The 20,719-nt window shown below is 41.1% G+C and overlaps 1 protein-coding gene across 1 annotated transcript in view; it reads right to left on the bottom strand.

Annotated features, from left to right (window-relative positions):
* Positions 1-5,081: 5,081 nt before the first annotated feature.
* Positions 5,082-20,719, bottom strand: part of rgs11 (regulator of G protein signaling 11) — a 52,385-nt gene continuing 36,747 nt past the window's right edge. Inside the window, exons 10-16 of the mRNA XM_039776053.1 lie at positions 19,185-19,246; positions 18,010-18,123; positions 17,490-17,605; positions 13,762-13,849; positions 10,686-10,824; positions 5,664-5,746; positions 5,082-5,543 (exon numbers count right to left, since the gene is read on the bottom strand). Of these exons, the coding sequence (XP_039631987.1) occupies positions 5,399-5,543; positions 5,664-5,746; positions 10,686-10,824; positions 13,762-13,849; positions 17,490-17,605; positions 18,010-18,123; positions 19,185-19,246 (747 nt within the window). The 3' untranslated portion in view covers positions 5,082-5,398. The remainder of the gene's footprint in view (positions 5,544-5,663; positions 5,747-10,685; positions 10,825-13,761; positions 13,850-17,489; positions 17,606-18,009; positions 18,124-19,184; positions 19,247-20,719) is intronic.

Raw genomic sequence — 20,719 nt, 5'->3', positions numbered from 1 at the left:
CAATTTTCCTCTTACATCCTTAAAGATGTGTGTGTTCAGTTAACTGGTGACCCTATATTGGACCCTGTCAACGTGTCTTGTGATGGACTGGAGGCCAATCCAGGGTCACGTCTCTGGCCCTCACAAGTCCAAAGAGCTGGATGGATGGATGAAGTTATTTAATTTCATTATAAGCAACCTTAAGAACAAAAATCTGTGATGGACTGGCACCCTGCAGAGGTGTTGTTTCGGCCTTGTGCCAGATGATTAATGGGAACATGCCCTGGATAAGCTGGTTAGAAAGATGGATGGATGGATGCATGGAAGAACCAAAATAAAATGTACATCTACATGTTGTATATCATACATATATATCGTGTACATCATATTACTTTTAACTGCTTGGTGTTTTGTTGTATATTTGATTATATTAGTGCAATAATACAGAACATTTAGAATGAATGTAAACATGAATTAATAAAATAACTATTGTACTGGAGGGGTATGGATGGGCATTCCCTTACCCAACCTGGAAGCCAATATAATAGGTGTACTTTGGAGACATGGCCTTCTGGGACCATGTGTTCTCTCCCTCTACTGAAGACTGGGACACCCTCAGGCTGCTTGGGAGTGGTAGCTCCAAAGGGCAACCCTGTTGGGATCCTTGTGTGTCACTAGTGGGACCTGCCAGGAGGAGGTTCCTCCATTTTGTGCAGCCAGAAGTGATTCCTGGGTGCAATACTACTATACTGGAAGTACAAGGAGTTCCTCCATCTTAGCCAGGTGAGGTGACATTGAGAGCGTAGGAGGGCATCATTTGCCCAGAGAGGAGAAGGAGTAGGAGGGAGTAGGGGAAAGCTTAATGTTTGTACCAGGTTTAGTGTGTGATGTGAAACCTGAGAAAAGGTAGTATGCCTAATAAAAGACTCTTTCTGGATCAGATCTTGCAAGTCAGGCAGTTGCGTTCTAGGTTTGGGGTGTGGGATGTCCCCTAAGTGTCATACTTTATATGACAGGATACGGCACAGCCTTGGTTACACCTTCTGTATAATGCTTACTTGCCAGAGTCCCCAACCTACCCTATTGATGCAGGCATGCTTAAGACTGCACCATTTCCCATTTTGTGCTTCTCTCATAACTATTTAATTCACTCTTTTAATGTGAATGTGCATCAAAGATGTCAATTCTGGCAATATGAACATTTGTGGAATGTCAGTAGTGATACCAAGAATTACCAGGCCATATAAAAGTGCTACATCACCATTTTACATAACGCGGTTACTAAGTGTTGGCACATTGTAAAATGACACATCTTAACTCTGTCTTAAATGTGACAGGGTCACAGCCTTACGAATCAAATGCTTTCATGTGGCTACAGTATACAGAATATGACAATAGTCTAGAGAAGACAGCATTTACTCATTTAGTAATGAAAGATAATAATTGTTTGTTTACATTTATGTAGCGCTTTTCTCACTACTCAAAGCGCTCAGCAATTGCAGGTTAAGGGCCTTGCTTAAGGGCCCAACAGAGCAGAGTCCCTTTTGGCATTTACGAGATTCGAACCTTCTGATTGCCAGCACAGACCCACCACTCTGCCCCAATTTACTAAAGATTTACTAATAGATGACAATTTTATGGACAAACTATAATTCAGCTCTAAATTTACCTAGCTTTGAAAATGCATCATAACTAACAAAACATATTTGTTGAAACACACAAAGCTGAGGGTTTAATTTATTTATTATAACTAAAATTTTTATAAAATCTATCCATCTATCTTTTAGAAGGCTGTTCTAACTGAAGGGCCAAATGGTGTTTACAGTGGGATCACTGAGACGATGCATTGTGAGAAGCAGACAATCGTCATCTTTTATAGTTATTTGAATTTTTTGTGCATTTATTTTAATAGTTTTGAACAATCTTTTTTTTTTGTTTGTTTTTTGAGTCAAAGAATCCATTTATAACATTTATTTTCCTTTTACCGTTTACTTTCCAGATCCAATTTTTTGGATCATTTTTGATGCCATTTTATATTTTACTGTCACTGGGACAGGAGATTTGCGGAGGAGCAAGAGGACCACGCTGGCAGTAGGAGTAGTCCAGCCTACTTTAGTGTCAGATGCCAGTAGCCACTAGGGGGCACTATGAAGAGAGAGCTTCTGTAAGACCATAGAGCCTAAACAATTTAAATATTTAATCATATTTTTAAGTTAATTTTGTGCATATGTGGAATAAACAAAAGCAAGTAAATGTCATGGTGTGGCTAGGGTTTTGTCTGGCTCATGTACAGTTTCCTTAAATTCAAAATTTTTGTTGTTTATTGTATATTATGTTGTTATCTTTTGTTATTGGATATATGTTTAGTCTTTTGGTGTGTTATATTTTGCATTTTCATTTGTTTATTAATTATTTATTAAGTATATAATGTTTGTGGTAATGCATTTATCTTTAGTTAAGTGCCCTGTCTCCTCAAGACAGAGTGTGTCAGGAGGCAGGGCCACCATGATGATCAGCTGGAGGACCACCCCCTGCTTATTTATTTGATGCAGAGACCCAGACCTTCCAGAATTGAATAATGAGTTGTAGAGTTCATACCATTTGCGATTATTGTTTGATTTTCTGTTTTCTGATTTGTCATAGGTCATTTATGGTAGGTAGAATGCCTAGAGGAGGCTGGGCGGTCACGTGGCCTGGGACCCCTGCAGATTTTATTTTTTTTCTCCAGCCGTCTAGAGTTTTTTTTTTGTTTGTTTTTTCTGTCCTCCCTGGCCATCGGACCTTGCTTTTACACTATGTTAATTAGTGTTCCCTAATTTTAATTATTTATTCTGTCATTTTTCCCTTTCTTCATCATGTAAAGCACTTGAGCTACAATGTTTGTATGAAAATGTGTTATAGAAATAAATGTTGTTGTGCTATGTTTTTCGTGACTTCGGAATTGGATTACAGACTGGATTTGTTTGTTTTGGGGTGCCTTTGTAGACACACCATTTTTAATTATTTGGTCCTACTTTGTAACAGTTTGATACATTTTTGAAAAATAAAGACGGCGAGTATAATTTTTGCCCAGACTGGGGATTCATGGTCATCCCGTCCTCCAAAAGGCACTTTTACATTTTTTACGTTTATAAGCTGTCAGGGATGCCAGGGGCAACGACCCAGCCGGGACGCTTTGAGGGACCGGAGGAGGGTCTATGCGCCCTGGATCACGTGGGGGCTGCCATCCTGGTCACTTTGGGGGAAGCTCCACCCTGTAGGGGCCCGTGGTCGCTGCCAGGGGGTGTTCCCGTGCCTTGGGAGCCCTGGACCTCAGCACTTCTGCCACACCAGGAAGTACTGGGGAAAGAAGAGCAGGGACACCCGGAGTGCTTCCGGGGATGCAGCCGGCACTTCCGCCACACAGGGGCGCGTCGGCGGGTGATTGCCGGAACCCACCTGGAGCACATCCGGGTGATAATAAAAGGGGCCGCCTCCCTTCATTCAAGGCGAGAGTCGGGAGTGGAGAGGACTGAGCTTGCTGGAGGAGGCAAGGAGGCAGCCTGAAGTGGAAGAAAGGCATTGTTGTGGCCAGGACTTTGGGGACCTTTGGAGGTTTTGTGGTGCACTTGTGAACTTATATTTGTAAATAAACGTGATTGTGGGTGAGATGAACGTGTCCGCCTGTCTGTGTCTGTGCCAGTCTCCACAAAGCCTAGACCGATATTGGGGGTTGCATGCTGAAGCCTACTTTTTAAATTCTGGGCTAGGCTAACTGGAGTGAGGCTTATTTTTATATATCAGGTGAGCGCTTGGATATTTAGAGATGTTCACTCGTTTCGCTGTGGTTTGTGTGAAATTTCATGACAGTAGTGTAAGAGCTAAAAAGAAGGTTTTTCTGAAAATGAATGAGTTACAGTGCCCTACATTTAATATCTTGGATATAAATTTTGCTACATGTGATTATCAGAAAACATAACGGCTAGGAAACACTTCTATCTCAAGCAAGCAGAACCTCTCATGTAGCAGGCAGGGAGTATAAACATGTCTTTATGGATAGTCTACATGCAGAGTGTCAGACAGGAAAACCTAACAGAATTTATTGAGAAATATTTGTATGCTGATATAATGCTATTGGATAAGGTGCTCTTAATTAAAAAAATTCAGTTAACAGAATTAAAATAAGTCAACAAAAGTAAAAATGAATGACATATATGAAACCCAGGTTAATATAATATACAGAGGCACAGAGGGCAATATCTGGTAATATGGCTACAGACAGCGAAAGTAAAGTAGTTCCCGCAACCAAGGTGCTCATATTGTAAGAAGTCTGTTGATTAATCGCTGCTGTCCTGCTGACCTTGAACTTCAGCACCACAGAGCTGCTTATGCAGCAGTTTGCCTTGAGGATGGTCAGTCAGTCTCTTTATTCTTTAAACTGACTTCAATGGTGTGCACTTTGTATAATGCATGGCTGAGGAGAGTTTGTGACAATCATAAGGCTGCCGGCGTCCATTTGGGAATCTCAGAAAATCTGCTGATCTGCATTTTGAATAATTTATCATCCTCTTATGTGCCAAGGGGGCAGTGCCGCATCTGGCTGCTTGATATTTCTCTAATGCTGTACAGATGTTAAATAATTTTCCTTCCTCAGTATACACTGTTAATCATGGCTTTTTATAAACTGACAAGTTAAAACTGCCATCTTTTGCAGTCACTTAGAAACAATACTTCACTAAATACCATTTTGTGGCAGCTTGGTCACGGGAATACTGGCTAATGAAAGGTGGCAGAGCAGGCAGGCAACTCCAAGAAGTCTTATAGGTGACCCTTCATAAACACCTCTTTGGTGATACAATTTCAATGCAAGTGGAGCTTCTACACGTTTAAACAAAATGGACTGCCTTTGAGTTGAGAATCTCCTGGGTAGAAGGTTCCTACAATTTCTCATAGATATGACAAGCGGTCTTCCCACTAAAAGGGAAGCTCCCCGCCACTCTTCTGTATGTCGGAGGATCCCAAAAAACAGCTAATCTATTACAAAGCAGCACCTAATTTACTGAGTAGTGGCAAGCTGCAATGAAAACTAGCAGTTATAGTGGGTTACAAGAACCAGGATTTGGAAAAAAACTTGAGATGTGTGCCCCCCCAGGATATAAAAAAAATTGTAAACTAAAAATAATCTTAATGTTAATGACTCCAAAAATTAAGGTCCTTAATCATAAGCACCCCCATTTATTATTTATGGGACTGATGCAAAAATGTTTCCAGGGTCTATGAATAAAGGAACAGCTTATTCGGGGTCACCTACAGCTTATGGACCAGGGGGTGGAGAAGCCTGCTGTATAGAGTTTAGGCTCAGGGCAACAAATAAATACAAAGCAATAGTTTAAAAAAAAAAAAAAAAAGAGTAGAATTCTGCCACGTCACAAGCCAGGGTTTATTCTTCGACCTGAGTGATGGTGGCCGCTACGGCACCCCCTGGCGATCCAGCTGATTTATTCTTCCCATCATCCTCTCCAGAATGTGCCGTCAAAGCAGGACTCGGACTAGAGTGCCGTTGTCTCCTCATAAAGGGAAACACACTGGGTGAGAGGAAGAGAAAAGGGGGAACAGAGAAGCAGGGATGGTGTGTGAGCAATAGACTGTCACTTGGCTCAGATACTCGGCTAGCTCTTCTCACCAGACATATTTGAATTGAGTACCTTTTTTTCGTTTCCTGTGGTACAATTGCTTTGGCGAGCATATTCTTATACAGATCAGATTTGAGGTACCTTGGATAAGAATCCTAAAAAACAAAAAAGCTGTATCACTGACTGCAGGCCAAGAACTGAACATGGCCTAGACGGAGATTTCTAATCCTTTGCAGCTCTAGTTATTTCACCATATGATTTGCAGGCATTCTAGGAAATGTTACACTCACAAGTATGATACATCAGGTAATAAAATGGAGCAAGGTTTAACAGTCAAATCTGACAAACCCATTTAATAAAGCAGACTTGTTCTTGTCAGGTCACTGGTTCAAGTTTCCAAGGATTAAAAACAAACTGTTTAAACACTCCAGATGTCATATCATATTATGTTCATTACATTTTGTATATTTGTACAAAGGTATATTTCATGGCAATGGTGTTGTTTGCCATGTTTTTAATGTGATGTCTTGGTCTTTCAAATGAAAAGAAAATGAATGGCAAACTAAATCTCCCTGTTGGAACAAAAAACTGGAAATGCATTTGAGGTTTAGAGGGCCGTTCCGAGAATCTGTTAACGGATAGGTTCGGCATTTAAGTTGAAATTATTTCTTCACAAACATAGTATATATGTATTTGCTGCACAACATTGTGTTCTAAAATTAAGCATTTCCTATAAATTTGTAAAATCAAGCAAAATGACACATTTTATTGGCTAACTTAAAAGATTACAATATGCAAAGCTTTCGAGGCAACTCAGGCCCCTTCTTCAATCAAGATGTAGTACAGAAACTCTAGTTCCCTTTGTTTATATATACACTAGGTTAAGAAACAACATTAATAAATCTTTAAGTGAGAAATCTTAAGTGTAAAAAAATAATAGATTCCTTCAGGCTAGGGTTCATTTAACAAGAGAGAAAAAAATGTATGGTCAAGATCTTTGGATAAGATAACTGTCGACAAAATTTTTTGAAGTTTCTAATGAGTTTTTCAAAACAATGTGGATTTGTAGACAGGTTGTCTGTGTCAGTTCGAGAGATACAAACAATCCTCATATCTGGCCATAAGACTCATGTCTCTACTTACACCATGTTGTAATGTGTTCAGTTTTAGCATGAGTTTAACTTCCCATTCTTTTCTCTCTTGCTGTATTTTGAAGTTGCCTTTATGTGATGTTCTAGTCAGCAGTGTGGTATAACTATACGGTCTTTTACATCTTTTCTGTAGGCAGGGAGATGTGCCATTTTCTGTTGGTTCACTTAGGGAGCTTCGGACAATTAGTTGCTGAAGGTTTGGTGGTTGTCTGTGTGCCAGGAGGTGAGGTTCAGGAAATATTTTTTTCAGTATTTGGTCATTGCTTAGCATTGGCTGAAGTTGTTTATAATTTTTCGAAGTGCTTCAAGATGTGGGTTGTAGGTGACAACAAGGAGGATGTGGTTCTTGTTATCTTTGTTTTTATATTCCAGAAGGTTGTCTCTGGGTATGGCAGTAGCTCTTCTTATTTGAGTGTCTGTTGTTTTGGGGGTATAACCTTGTCTGATGAAATCTTGTCTGAGTTCCTGCAGTTGTTTATCCTGGTCTGTCAGGTCTGAGCAAATACGGTTGTACCATATTGCTTGGCTGAAAATAATGGAGCGCCTTATATGCTTGGGGTGGAAGCTGTCACTTCTTAGGTAGGTCCATCTGTCTGTTGGTTTGTGAAAAACAGAAATTACAAGGGTGTTGTCTATTAGTTGAACGGTGGTGTCAAGGAAGCGGACTTCTGTTTTTGAGTAATTCAGCTTCAGCTTTATGTTGGGGTGAAAAGAATTATAGTCATTATGAAAATGGAGGAGGTCCTTCTCACTGGCAGTCCAGATTATGAAGATGTCATTTATGTAATGGAGATACAACATTGGTTTTAAGATGCACATTGACATGAACTCTTCCTCCAATTTTGCCATAAATAGGCTTGCATAGTGAGGTGCAAACCGTCAGCCCATTGCAGTCCACATTTGTTGCAAGTAGAAATCTTGTCCAAAAGAGAATAAATTATGTGTCAGAGTGAATTTTATTATATATATTACTGACTTTGTGGATAAATCATGTTGTCTGAGGTACGTTTCACATGCCAATATGCCATCATCATGGGAGACGTTTGTGTAAAGTGCCTCAACATGCATTGTGGCCAGTAAGGTTCCCTCAGGTAAGGGGCCTATAGCAGTTTTTTTAAGAAGTCAGTGGTGTCCTGGATGTAGCTGGTTGTATTGCGGGCGAGGGGTTTAAGGATGTGCTCCTTCAACAACTAATTGTCCGAAGCTCCCTAAGTGAACCAACAGAAAATGGCACATCTCCCCGCTTAAAAGATGTAGAACATGTGCCCACATTTATTATACACTAGCAAAATACCCGCGCTTTGCAGCGGAGAAGTAGTGTGTTAAAAAAGTTATGAAAAAGAAAAGGAAACATTTTAAAAATAATGTAACATGATTGACAATGTAATTGTTTTGTGACTGTTATGAGTGTTGCTGTCATCAAGGATTTGATTATCATTATTTCTTTCAATCAGGTTCGTATTTGGAGGATGTGTTGTGTTCAAGTTCTATTCCGTGTTTGTCAACTGTTGTAAAGATAACAGGTTTCATTCATCGAAGTGTTCACTACCCAAATCTGTAGTCGTGAATCTAAGATGTTTAACAGGCATTCCCGGTATAAAGTTGTGGATTTGCCTGCGAATATTTAGTGGCAGCGTGTCTATGAACTTAATTTAAACTTAAGCTTTACACTTTGCTTTCCTATTGATATGTCTACAAAGGCTTGTTCAGCTTCTATTCTATTGGATTGCTGCTGACAGACGGCCTTATATGGGGAGGCACTCAATTACGTGGGAGGCGTGGGTATGCGGGACGCAATATAGGCAGGCAGCCAACTATGTGGTAGGCGTGGTGATGGGGGACGCAACTCCGCCTCACACGGCAACCGAGCTGCAGGCTATGGCCGTATATATGTACGTAAGTAGGATTCAGTTATGACCGTTACACGTAGAATTTCGAAATGAAACCTGCTTAACTTTTGTAAGTAAGGAATGAGCCTGCCAAATTTCAGCCTTCTACCTACACGGGAAGTTGGAGAATTAGTGATGAGTGAGTCAGTGAGTGAGTGAGTGAGTGAGGGCTTTGCCTTTTATTAGTATAGAAGACCGTATAGTTTTACCACACTGCTGACTAGAACATCACATAAAGGGATCATTTTCCTGCAGATCATCTAATGTGGTCTACCTAATTCTCTGCATGAAATGTCCTGACACTGCACTCTATGTGAGAGAAACTGGACACACACTCCACCAGAGAATGAATTTACACAAGTTCCACATTAAACGTGGCAACACAGACGCTCCTGTAGCGACCTACTTCAACAGCCATGGACACTGTGAGAGAGACTTTAAAGTCACAGTGCTTATGGGCAACTTCAGAACACAGCAAGAGAGAAAAGAATGGGAAGTTAAACTCATGTTAAAATTTAATACATTACAACATGGCTTGAATAGAGACAAGGGTTTTGTGGCCAGAGATTAGGATTGTTTTCATCTCTTGGATTGACACAGACAACCAGTCTACAGATCCACATTGTTTTGAAAAACTCAATAGAAACTTCAAAAGACTTTGTCGGACAGTTGTCTTATCCAAAGATGTTGACCATACATTGTTCTTCTCTCTTGTTAAATGAACCCTAGCCTGAAGGAATCTATTAATTTTTTACATTTAAGATTTCTCACTTAAAGATTTACCAATGTTGTTTCTTGACCTAGTGTGTATATAAACAAAGGGAACTCCAGTTTCTGTATTACATCTCGTCTGAAGAAGGGGCCTGCATTGCCTCAAAAGCTTTGCATATTGTAATCTTTTTAGTTAGCCAATAAAAGGTGTCATACTGCTTGACTTTTCACTACATTCATAATGGCTAACACGGTACAACACCCATGTACAATAAATTAAAAAAAATATTTTGCCTGTATTAGTGCTTTACAATGGAGAATACAGGGCAGTGGGGGGAAAAGCTTAAAAAATTACCAAATATGTCCATTTTCCATGCCAAGACAGTTGTTAAGTATTAATCCGCAATTTTCGGTCATATGACAATTGTAAATTAGTTTATATGTGTTATTTTTCACCAATGAAATCGAACATTATTATGAGATTCGGCCAGCTCTGCACACCACCTTAGCCTTTGTCTTCTTTCTCAATAATCTTTCACCCCAGCCAAAGCCTGGTTTCCTCACGAAAGTTTTCGAGCCACGTGGTTGGTTTTGTTTTGATCCACTTCTGTATTTTTATGAGAACATACACAATTCAATAGAAAATGTATCCTTACAATAAGAAAAAGAGGACCAGGAACATGCAGCAAAATGATTATTTCCAGATCTCCTTTTTTACACAAACATGCATCAGAAATGCAGAAGGCATATTTTCAATTAGCAAAACGTTTGCTCTTTCATCAGTAAGATTTTAAGCATTTGTTTTATATTTCTGTGCCCCATAGCCTCCATTGTAAAATGCCAGTTCAAGCAGAGTATTTTTTAAAATATACAGAAAACACTTAACTTCAGAACACAATTCTGCATGACAAATGCATATATACCATGTTTGTGAAGAAATAACTTCTACTTAAAAATACCAAACTTATCCTTTATGTAATATAATATAAACTAATCAGATATCCTTTTACTGGCAGCACCATCAATGAAGTGTCTCTTATTACAGTGTATTTATACCCTAATTACCCATTTATTTACCTGCCTAACTACACTGCAGGTAAACATTATTATAGTGGGCTCACTTTGGTGATTAAGCATGGAAAATGGATACATAACATATTATTATTCTTATTAGGTTAAATACACAGTTAAATATGGGGGGAAGAATGAGCAATGGGTTTTTAAGTGTAGAAGTTAAAAGGTAAATGCACATTAATATTGGACAGTTGCACAAGGGTTCCACCTACAATTCCAACCATAAAAGATGCAATATTAAAAGTAAAAATTTTTCTTTCTCTCCTTACTTTTTTCATCAGAAAATAAATATGCATTTGAGCATCGTCCATTACATAGCGATGTGGAGCTTTGATTCCTTGCAGAGTACGATCCATGGTTTTACTGTCAATATTCACCCACTTACTTGCTCCTGGGACAAGAAACTGCCTGGAGAAGAAAATTAAATGACACATTTTAGGAGAAATAAGAGGAACAAAGATGGAGGACTGTTGTTGGCTAAACAATCTGGAACTATTGCCAACTTGATATCGCTAAAACAAAGGAATGTCTATTACATGAAAAAAGGAACTTGTTCAGAATGTTTGGCTCAGTTGTTTAATCATGATGTAAATCATGAACCAATCCATATGGGGGAGCAATTGCAGCAAGGGAAAATGAAAATGAAACATCCATCTTAACAAAAGGGCAAGTGTCTGTGTATTTGTCAGTGTATCTGTGTGTCCATCGGTTTGCTATGCCTCATATGCCTGTATGCTATGTTATGTGCAATTCGGTATGAGATTTGTAAAAGCACTGTGAATGTTTGTGATGTGCCATCTACTGGAATGAAAAATGCAATACATTTTATTACCACCTTCATTAAAAAGTACATTCCAATAGAAGGTTTACATCAAACATTAATGCAGAATATGCTGAGGTCCACATTGACTTACTCATCATAGACTGGTAGCACAGCTACTGTATAACTATATCTATAAAAATTGATAAATATAATAATGGATCACATACCACATACACACAGATACATATTTATATATTTATATCATTAACTTAAGGAAATATTCAGAACCTTTCCATTTTTTCATATTTTGTTATTTCGCAGCCTTGTGCAAAAAGTATTTTACTCCTCATCGAGACAACTTTTGCAAATTTATTAAAAACAAAAAACTGAAATCTCACATTAATACAAGTTTTCAAATCCTTTACTTAGCACTTCCTTGAAGCCCCTTTGGCAGCAATTACAGCCTTCACACACCTGGATTTGGGGATTTTCTGCCATTCTTCTTTGCAGATCCTCTCAAGCTCTGTCAGGTTGCATGGGAACTGTTGATGAACAGTTGTTTTCAGGTCTCTCCAGAGATATTCAGTTGTGTTTGAGCTCTGGCTGGGCCAGTCAAAGACATTCACAGAGCTGTCCCTAAGCCACTCCTGTGTTGTCTTTGCTTTGTGCTTAGGGTCACTGTCCTGTTGGAAGGTGATTCTTCAGGCAGTCTGAGATTCACGGTGCCTGGAGCAGGTTTTCAATTGGGATATGGTATTTCTGTACATATATATATATATATATATATATATATATATATATAGTTTTACTGTCAAATAATGCAGAGTACGCGACACGTGTTTCGCCCTGATTCTGGGCTCATCAGGCATACACACTCACTGCACCCCCTTTCGGGACTCGAACCTCGGATGTCAGAGTCACAAGCGTTACCTGGTAGGTAACCACCCATACAATCAGATTGTGATTCAGACTACGAATGCCATGAATGTAATTACCCCGATCTACATACTGTCAAATAAACGAACCACATGCCGTGGTGCAACATAAGAGGCGTCGCCGATGACATCCGAGGTTCGATTCCCGAAAGGGGGTGCAGTGAGTGTGTACGCCTGATGAGCTTGGATAAAATGACCCTCTAGTGGGCTGTATTGCCCAGTTTAGTCTCCGTCCCTATCAAGTAATCTTGAATAAGCCATTTCCATTGCCAGGGCTGTCATACTGAATATAGATGAGAACAATTTTCAGTACACATGTCTCTTTGGGGGCGGCACGGTGGCACAGTGGTAGCACTGCTTCTCACAGTTATGAGATCCGGGTTCACTTCCCGGGTCCTCCCTGCGTGGAGTTTGCATGTTCTCCCCATGTCTGTGTGGGTTTCCTCTGGGTACTCCTGTTTTCTCCCACAGTCCAAAGACATGCAGGTTAGGTGATTCTAAATTGTCCCTGGTCTGTGATTGGTGTGTGGGTGTGTATGTCCTGTGGTGGGTTGGTGGCCTGCCTGGGATTGGTTCCTGCCTGGCACCCTGTGTTGGCTGGGATTGGCTCCAACAGCCCCCCCGTGACCCTGTGTTCGGATTCAACGGGTTGGAAAATGGATGGATGTCTCTTTTGACAAAACATGAACTTTTTAAATAAATGTGATTTATCTGCAAAATGTCTTTTCAACATAAGTAGCTGTTGGGGATGGTTGATGAATCTATAAGTGATGGCAAAGGTGAAACTGGTGGTAAAGCAAAACATGGCAAGTCAAAGATAAAGGGAAAACCGACACTGCCACTTGAACTTTACTTTCAGAAGTCAGTATGGAGAAAAGGCTGCCACCAGCAAGCAGCTAATTTTGGAGTTGCACTGGCTAACCCAGATGTGATTTACGCATGAACACCCATGTTTGAACCATCTTACTATTAATGTGATATTTGTTAAGATGTGAAGTAGGACAATCCTCTTACTTTTCCCCTACCTGACTGCTTCCTGAAAAACAAAACTCTATGCAGCTACAAAAGGTTCAGGGGTGTAAGAAGAACAGGAACCATTGGGCAGAGTGCTAGTGTAGTGTTCATGATGCCAAAGAAAGGCCACCTTAAATATCGGGCTTGCCTGGAAGTGGTCTTGGGATAGTATGAAGCTGCTTCACAGCAGATATCTATTAAGTCTAGATCTGGAAGAAAGAGGGCGACAAAGACTCCTAGGCAGGAGGAAGAAAGGCCAGAGTGGACAGAGTGAGGCAGGAGGTATGTTTTGATTTGGTATGTTTGGTTGTGTGATGGGCGAGTGGACAGTCCACCCCACTTGGAGACAGGTGCTGAAGGCCTAGGGTAGCTGTGTTCAGAGTGACGGCTAAAGCTTTGTGTCATTTTGGAGTTACTGTTGCGTTTATCCCTACCTGCCTGTGCTCAGTTTTTAAATTAACCTGTGCCTCGCGGTCATTCATAGTGTCTATTCAAGTATGAGGTGACATTACTAGAGAGCTCTCCTGTTAAACTGTTTGAAACTAACCAATGGAAGGATCAGCAAGCAACCAAATGTTGTTTAAATGAAAAAAACAACCCTTTGTGAATGATGATCATGTGATCAATACTTACTGGTAGATATTCTCCAGTTTCTCTGGGATTTTTGAATATTCTCCATAGCGGACATCTTCACATGCTTCCCAAAAGCTTAGGTTCTCAGCTAATGAAACAAGAGAAAGATTCATTTCTGCTCATTTTCAAGGTTGATTAACAAACAATGAAATAAAGGTTCAGATTGGAATATCCTATTATATTTTGATACAGTGGGATGCAAACGTTTGGGCAACCTTGTTAATAGTCATTATTTTCCTGTATAAATCGTTGGTTGTTACGATAAAAAATGTCAGTTAAATATATCATATAGGAGACACACACAGTGATATTTGAGAAGTGAAATGAAGTTTATTGGATTTACAGAAAGTGTGCAATAATTGTTCAAACAAAATCAGGCAGGTGCATAAATTTGGGCACCGTTGTCATTTTATTGATTCCAAAACTTTTAGAACTAATTATTGGAACTCAAATTGGCTTGGTAAGCTCAGTGACCCCTGACCTACATACACAGGTGAATCCTATAATGAGAAAGAGTATTTAAGGGGGTCAATTGTAAGTTTCCCTCCTCCTTTAATTTTCTCTGAAGAGTAGCAACATGGGGGTCACAAAACAACTCTCAAATGACCTGAAGACAAAGATTGTTCACCATCATGGTTTAGGGGAAGGATACAGAAAGCTGTCCCTGAGATTTAAACTGTCTGTTTCCACAGTTAGGAACATATTGAGGAAATGGAAGACCACAGGCTCAGTTCAAGTTAAGGCTCGAAGTGGCAGACCAAGAAAGATTTCAGATAGACAGAAGCGACGAATGGTGAGAACAGTCAGAGTCAACCCACAGACCAGCACCAAAGACCTACAACATCATCTTGCAGCAGATGGAGTCACTGTGCATCGTTCAACCATTCGCGCACTTTACACAAGGAGATGCTGTATGCGAGAGTGATGCAGAGGAAGCCTTTTCTCCGCCCACAGCACAAACAGAGCCACTTGAGGTCTGCTCAAGCACATTTGGACAAGCCAGCTTCATTTTGGAATAAGGTGCTGTGGACTGATGAAACTAAAATTGAGTTATTTGGGCATAACAAGGGGCGTTATGCATGGAGGAAAAAGAACACAGCATTCCAAGAAAAACACCTGCTACCTACAGTAAAATATGGTGGTGGTTCCATCATGCTGTGGGGCTGTGTGGCCAGTGCAGGGACTGGGAATCTTGTCAAAGTTGAGGGACGCATGGATTCCACTCAGTATCAGCAGATTCTGGAGACCAATGTCCAGGAATCAGTGACAAAGCTGAAGCTGCGCCGGGGCTGGATCTTTCAACAAGACAACGACCAAACACTGCTCAAAATCCACTAAGGCATTCATGCAGAGGAACAAGTACAACGTTCTGGAATGGCCATCTCAGTCCCCAGACCTGAATAGAATTGAAAATCTGTGGTGTGAGTTAAAGAGAGCTGTCCATGCTCAGAAGCCATCAAACCTGAATGAACTAGAGATGTTTTGTAAAGAGGAATGGTCCAAAATACCTTCAACCACAATCCAGACTCTCATTGGAACCTACAGGAAGCGTTTAGAGGCTGTAATTTCTGCAAAAGGTGGATCTACTAAATATTGATTTCATTTCTTTTTTGTGGTGGCCAAATTTATGCACCTGCCTGATTTTGTTTGAACAATTATTGCACGCTTTCTGTAAATCCAATAAACTTCATTTCACTTCTCAAATATCACTGTGTGTGTCTCCTATCTATATATATAATTCACTAAGGCAAGACAACCATGGAAAGCACGCCTGAAGGGGCGTGGATTCACTAAGCCACTGACAAGTGAGACGCCTATGGCGCTCGCAGGAAGCAGCCATGCCCACCAACTCTAAGACCATTGGATACGACGACAACTTGCAGAACCACGCCCACCAACTCGGACACGACGACACAGGAAAAACGGTGTCATTTATGTTCATCTGTCGTAGAGTCCACATGTAGCTCTGAGCCATGTTGACTGTTCACAGAGGCACGTTTCTCGCGGAAGTGGATCGCTACATGCAGCGTGTAAAACAGTTTGCGACGGGTATCCCATGGGATCCTTAAAACAATCCTTTAAAACTGAGGTTAAAACACAATGAAGGAAGCAGTCTTTAAAAACCAATAAGCCATGTGCCTCTGTTTCATTACCGTTGCACAGAGCAATGAAAAGTCTACGTGAGTCACAGCTGCATCTGGACTGTACAAAGACGACAACGACTCGAGTGACGAGTTGGAGGTGGGCACATGAGCAGGCATTGTATACTGGACGAAAAATCAGCAGACTAGCATGACGGAGGGAGCGAGTGGATGTCCTTCTCCTCTCTTCCCGTTCCACCCTCCGTGCCTGAGCGCCGCACCGGCGATTGTGTGTTGGTTTGTTCCGTACATTGTTACAATGTTGCATTTCCGATTTTTCAAATGTTAATTTTCTCTCTGTGCTTAAAAATCATTAAAAACCGTTTGATTATGCGCGATAGTACGCTGCGGGTTGGCTAGTATGATATATTTAACTGACATTTTTTATCGTAACAAACAACGATTTATACAGGAAAATAATGACTATTAACAAGGTTGCCCAAACTTTTCCATCCCACTGTAGATGTCCTTAGAAATTAAGCAAACCCTTAAGAATATTGTAATTCCCATTTGTTGGATCCAACATTCTGTAGTCGCTCTCCTTTTTTCTAAGCTTGTTTTTTTCATTATGTGGTTGTTGAGGAACACTACGGGCACAAGGGAGGAAAAACTGTAGATGGGACACTGGTGAATCTAAGGGCCTTATCACATTGTATGATTTCCAGTCACAAACTTCATTTATATACTCATAGCAAATTGGTGCAATCCTTTGACCCCCAATTCTATAATTTGACATCCCCGGCTACTCGGTCCAATCAGCCTGCAACTCATCCTGACAAAACTGATTTTTGGCTTAAAAGTGAGATAAGAGATGTTTGTGGCGTTAGGCGGTTTCAATTAAGGAAATCGTTTGGAGTGTGCAGGTTCCATGCAGTCGCAGGTGCACGTGGGAATGTACACACTCTGCTCTGAGGTTTATTGAGGTGCTTGGCTGATTGCACATTCACATGCAAACACAAGCGGATCCATCAAGTCCTTCATTCACACCTTGGAACAGATGGGCGCCAGCATGGGGAATCGGATGAGAAACAAGACAAGATACCGAAAGTATCAGTACTGGTACAGTACTACTTAATTATTACTTTTTGGTTTAGGATTAATTTAGTAAATAGCAGAATAAAGCACTGCGGTGGGCTGATGCCATGCCCGGGGTTTGTCCCTGCCTTGCGCCCTGTGTTGGCTGGGATTGGCTCCAGCAGACCTCCGTGACCCTGTGTTAGGATATAGCAGGTTGGATAATGACTGACTGACTGACTGACAGAATTAAGCAATCCATCCATCCCACCACAGGGCACACTCACACACACACCAAGCACACACTAGAATCACCAGTGCACCCAATCTGCATGTCTTTGGACTGTGGGAGGAAACCCACGCAGACACGGGGAGAACATGCAAACTCCACGCAGGGAGGACCCAGGAAGCGAACCCAGGTCTCCTAACTGTGAGACAGCAGCGCAACTCACTGCGCCACCGTGCCACCCTAAAGCAATTATAAGACTTAACTAATTCCAGGGTAGATTCTCATTTTCAATGTAGTACTAGATATAACAATACAAATAATACTTAAATGTCACAACTACTTACCACTGAATTCTTTTTCCAAGAAATGTACAAACTCTTTGTGTCCAAGCGGGTCCCGAATGAGTTCCATGAAACTGAAGGCCCAGCGCTCTACTCGCTTTTTAGTTGGCGTTGCCACCCTTATCAGATTAAACAGAGAATAAAGTATCGATTCATTTTTAATTTTCAGATGGACAAAAAAAAAATCAATTACATTATCCACCCTTTCGTTTTTTTTTTTAACTTGCTTTTTCAATTACGGCATTCTGGGGAGCCCTTCCCAAGAATACTGAATGTAATATCAGGACTCGCCTTGAATGCAGTGCCAGTTTGTCAACGGGCATGCTCTCACATCTCCACATTTGCTTTTACTGGCTATTAATTATAATATGTCTTGAGGGAGAAAGCCCTCCTGGATATTGGAAGATACGAACTGGACCACAATTTGAACATGGCTCCCTAGAGTTGAGAGTCAAAATACTAATAACAGATGACTTATATATATTAAGAAAGTATAAAATGTGATCAATAAATGATGACTTACAAGTCAGCGTTCATTGTCCAGTACATTGTGTCGTCAGTTATCCAAGGGTTACTGGGCAGGCATCCTGACATGATGGGATCATGCACCTGGTACTGCTCACAATGTTTAAAAAAGCTGCCAGAAAACGCAAAGGTCTCATTGTTAAAAATGTATGAAACTGAGAGCCCCCTCTAAAGCCACCATCTTCTAGCATCCCTCACTGGTGCCATATGCATGGAGTCTGGGTCTTGGTTCAAGATCTATGTTTTTAATTTAAGGCAGTGAATTAAAGGCAGTAAAATGTGCTAGGGGCTTGTCAAGAGTGTAGATGCTTCACGCAGGATGAGGTAATGACAGGGCTAAAGGGGATACTAATCAATTTGTCTCAGTTTTAAAACACTAGTTACTTCCGTCATTACTTAGTAACAGGGCACCAAGTCACAAGCAGAGGGACTTTATAAATCTAAGTTCATTCCTAATGTACTGTAGAGAAGCTACTCTGCTGCTAAGTGGCACAATGCCTACCAATGCATTTTAAGCTGACAAAGACAAAATCAACATGGAAGGCTGTTAAATAAAAAAAATCCACCATTTCTCCTCTGCCAATAAAGAAAGGCAATAAAGGAAACGAGAAATGCTTTTATGCACCAAAGCCTCTTCTGTTGGCTTGGACAGCCTGTGCCAGCCAGTCCATTGGCAAAAAGGCTGAGAATAACAAAGACTATCACAATTTCAATGTAACAGAAGTTCTTTTTTTTTACTGTTATAAAAAAATATGTGGGCTGAAGAGAAAAATTCTTTCAAGCGTAAACTGTTGCATTTGGGAGGAGGCTGTTATTAACAGTATATGTGGAAAGGCTGCTGGGGGGCAGATAAGGGCGAACAGCATGGAAAAGATTAATAAAGCACTCTCTGCCTTAAAGCTAGCTCCTCCAGCATACATTTAAGATGCTTCTTGGAATTCTTAAAGCAGAAGCACTTATCTATAGATGAAGAGCATGTCTAAAAGGAGACCAGTGGTTATAAAAATAAAAAAGACTGTACCCAAACAAAATGACCATTATTAATACTCAAAGAAGTCAAAGAATCTCATCTCTTCCTTATAGGCAGGACCCCTTTGTGTCTCATTATATAAGACCGCTTTGAAAATAATATAAATGATAACATTAGCATTAATGGATGAAATGCTGACTTACCCTTCCAGGCATATCGAAGACTTCACGCGTGATCGCAGCAAGGCTTTCTTCGTTTGTTCAATCTAGTTTACAGACACAAAGAGATGCCTGTTGTATGTATTGTATGACTTTTACAGAGTGAACATATGAATGCATGCGGGCGGCACGGTGGCATAGTGGTATCGCTGCCGCCTCGCAGTAAGGAGACTTGCATTTGCTTCCCAGGTTCTCCCTGTGTGGAGTGCGCATGTCCTCCTCGTGTCTGCATGGGTTTCCTCCCACAGTCCAAAGACATGCAGGTTAGGTGCATTGGTGATCCTAAATTGTCCCTAGTGTGTGCCCTGTGGTGGGCTGGTGCCCTGCCTGGGATTTGTTCCTACCTTGCACCCTGTGCTGGCTGCGATTGACTCCAGCAGGCCCCCGTGACCCTGTGTTAGGATATAGTGGGCTGGATAATGACTGACTGACATATGCATTGTGGCTGGCGGCCAGGACGCCCCTTCTACTTATGTTCCGGGGGAGCAGCCATGGGCTCCTCAGTACCTCCCTCGGAACGCTTGGTGGCAGCCTCCCTGGTTGATGATGGTGCCTCAGTTTCTCGCAGGGTTCCATGGGAGATGAAGTTCTCCCCAACCCTGTGGGGATCTGGGGTGGCCGCCAGGGGGTGCTGCATGGATCCCGGAGCCAACCTGGACACCTCTATAGCACCGCCCGGAAGTGCAATTAGCAACAGCTGATCAAGCACCTGACGCACTTCCGGGTGGGTTATAATTAGGGCCAGCATCCATCACTCAGAAGCCAGAATCGGGAGGAAGAGGACGAGGTTGTCTGGGAGGAGTGGTGGTGCCAAGGTGGAGAGTTGTGTGTTGTCCAAATTAAGTGCTTTTGGGAATGTGTTGTGGCTGGAAGGATTACGGGGAAGATGTGCCCTCCAGCTGAAGAAAAATAAAGTCTGTTTGGATTTTACACGTGCCACTGGGTCAGTCTGTGCCGGGTCAGGCGCAATATAACGCCTATATCACAACATGCAAGCGATAAAGTAATAAATGAGAGGAATGAGTCTCATGACAGTCTTGCTTACTTTCCTCTATTCATGAAACCAGATACAAATACACATCTAGTCATTCTGTCTACCTTTATATTACAATGTAGGTTTGTTGAATGTTGGCTGCCATTGGTGCATGAGTGGTAGTGAAGAAGACGCACTCACTCAAACACCCACACAGGAACATCTCATTGACAGCAACCACCTTGATGTGTTCATCTTTAGGATAAAGCTGGAGTGCCTAGAAAAACCACGCTGAGACAAGGAGAACGTGAAAACTCCACTTCAATTGTCTTCTATTAAAAAATACCAGAATGAATTTGAATTGAAGATCAGGAGATGAAACGTAAAAACAGAAATACAACACGTTCTTAACCAGGTAATCAGACCGATCTTTCGTCAAGTCAAAACAAAATCCTAAATCAGAGCCAAAGAACTGAATGCCAGAATGACTAAAGCTGAAAAACAGAGCAGTAAATGTCAAAGCAAACGAGGAGGAAGTGCGCAGCAT

Source organism: Polypterus senegalus, chromosome 13, assembly GCF_016835505.1.
Source record: "Polypterus senegalus isolate Bchr_013 chromosome 13, ASM1683550v1, whole genome shotgun sequence".
NCBI classification, from domain to species: Eukaryota; Metazoa; Chordata; class Cladistia; order Polypteriformes; family Polypteridae; genus Polypterus; species Polypterus senegalus.
The sequence above is the reverse complement of the archived record's forward strand: the minus strand, read 5'-3'. Positions and strand labels throughout refer to the sequence as shown.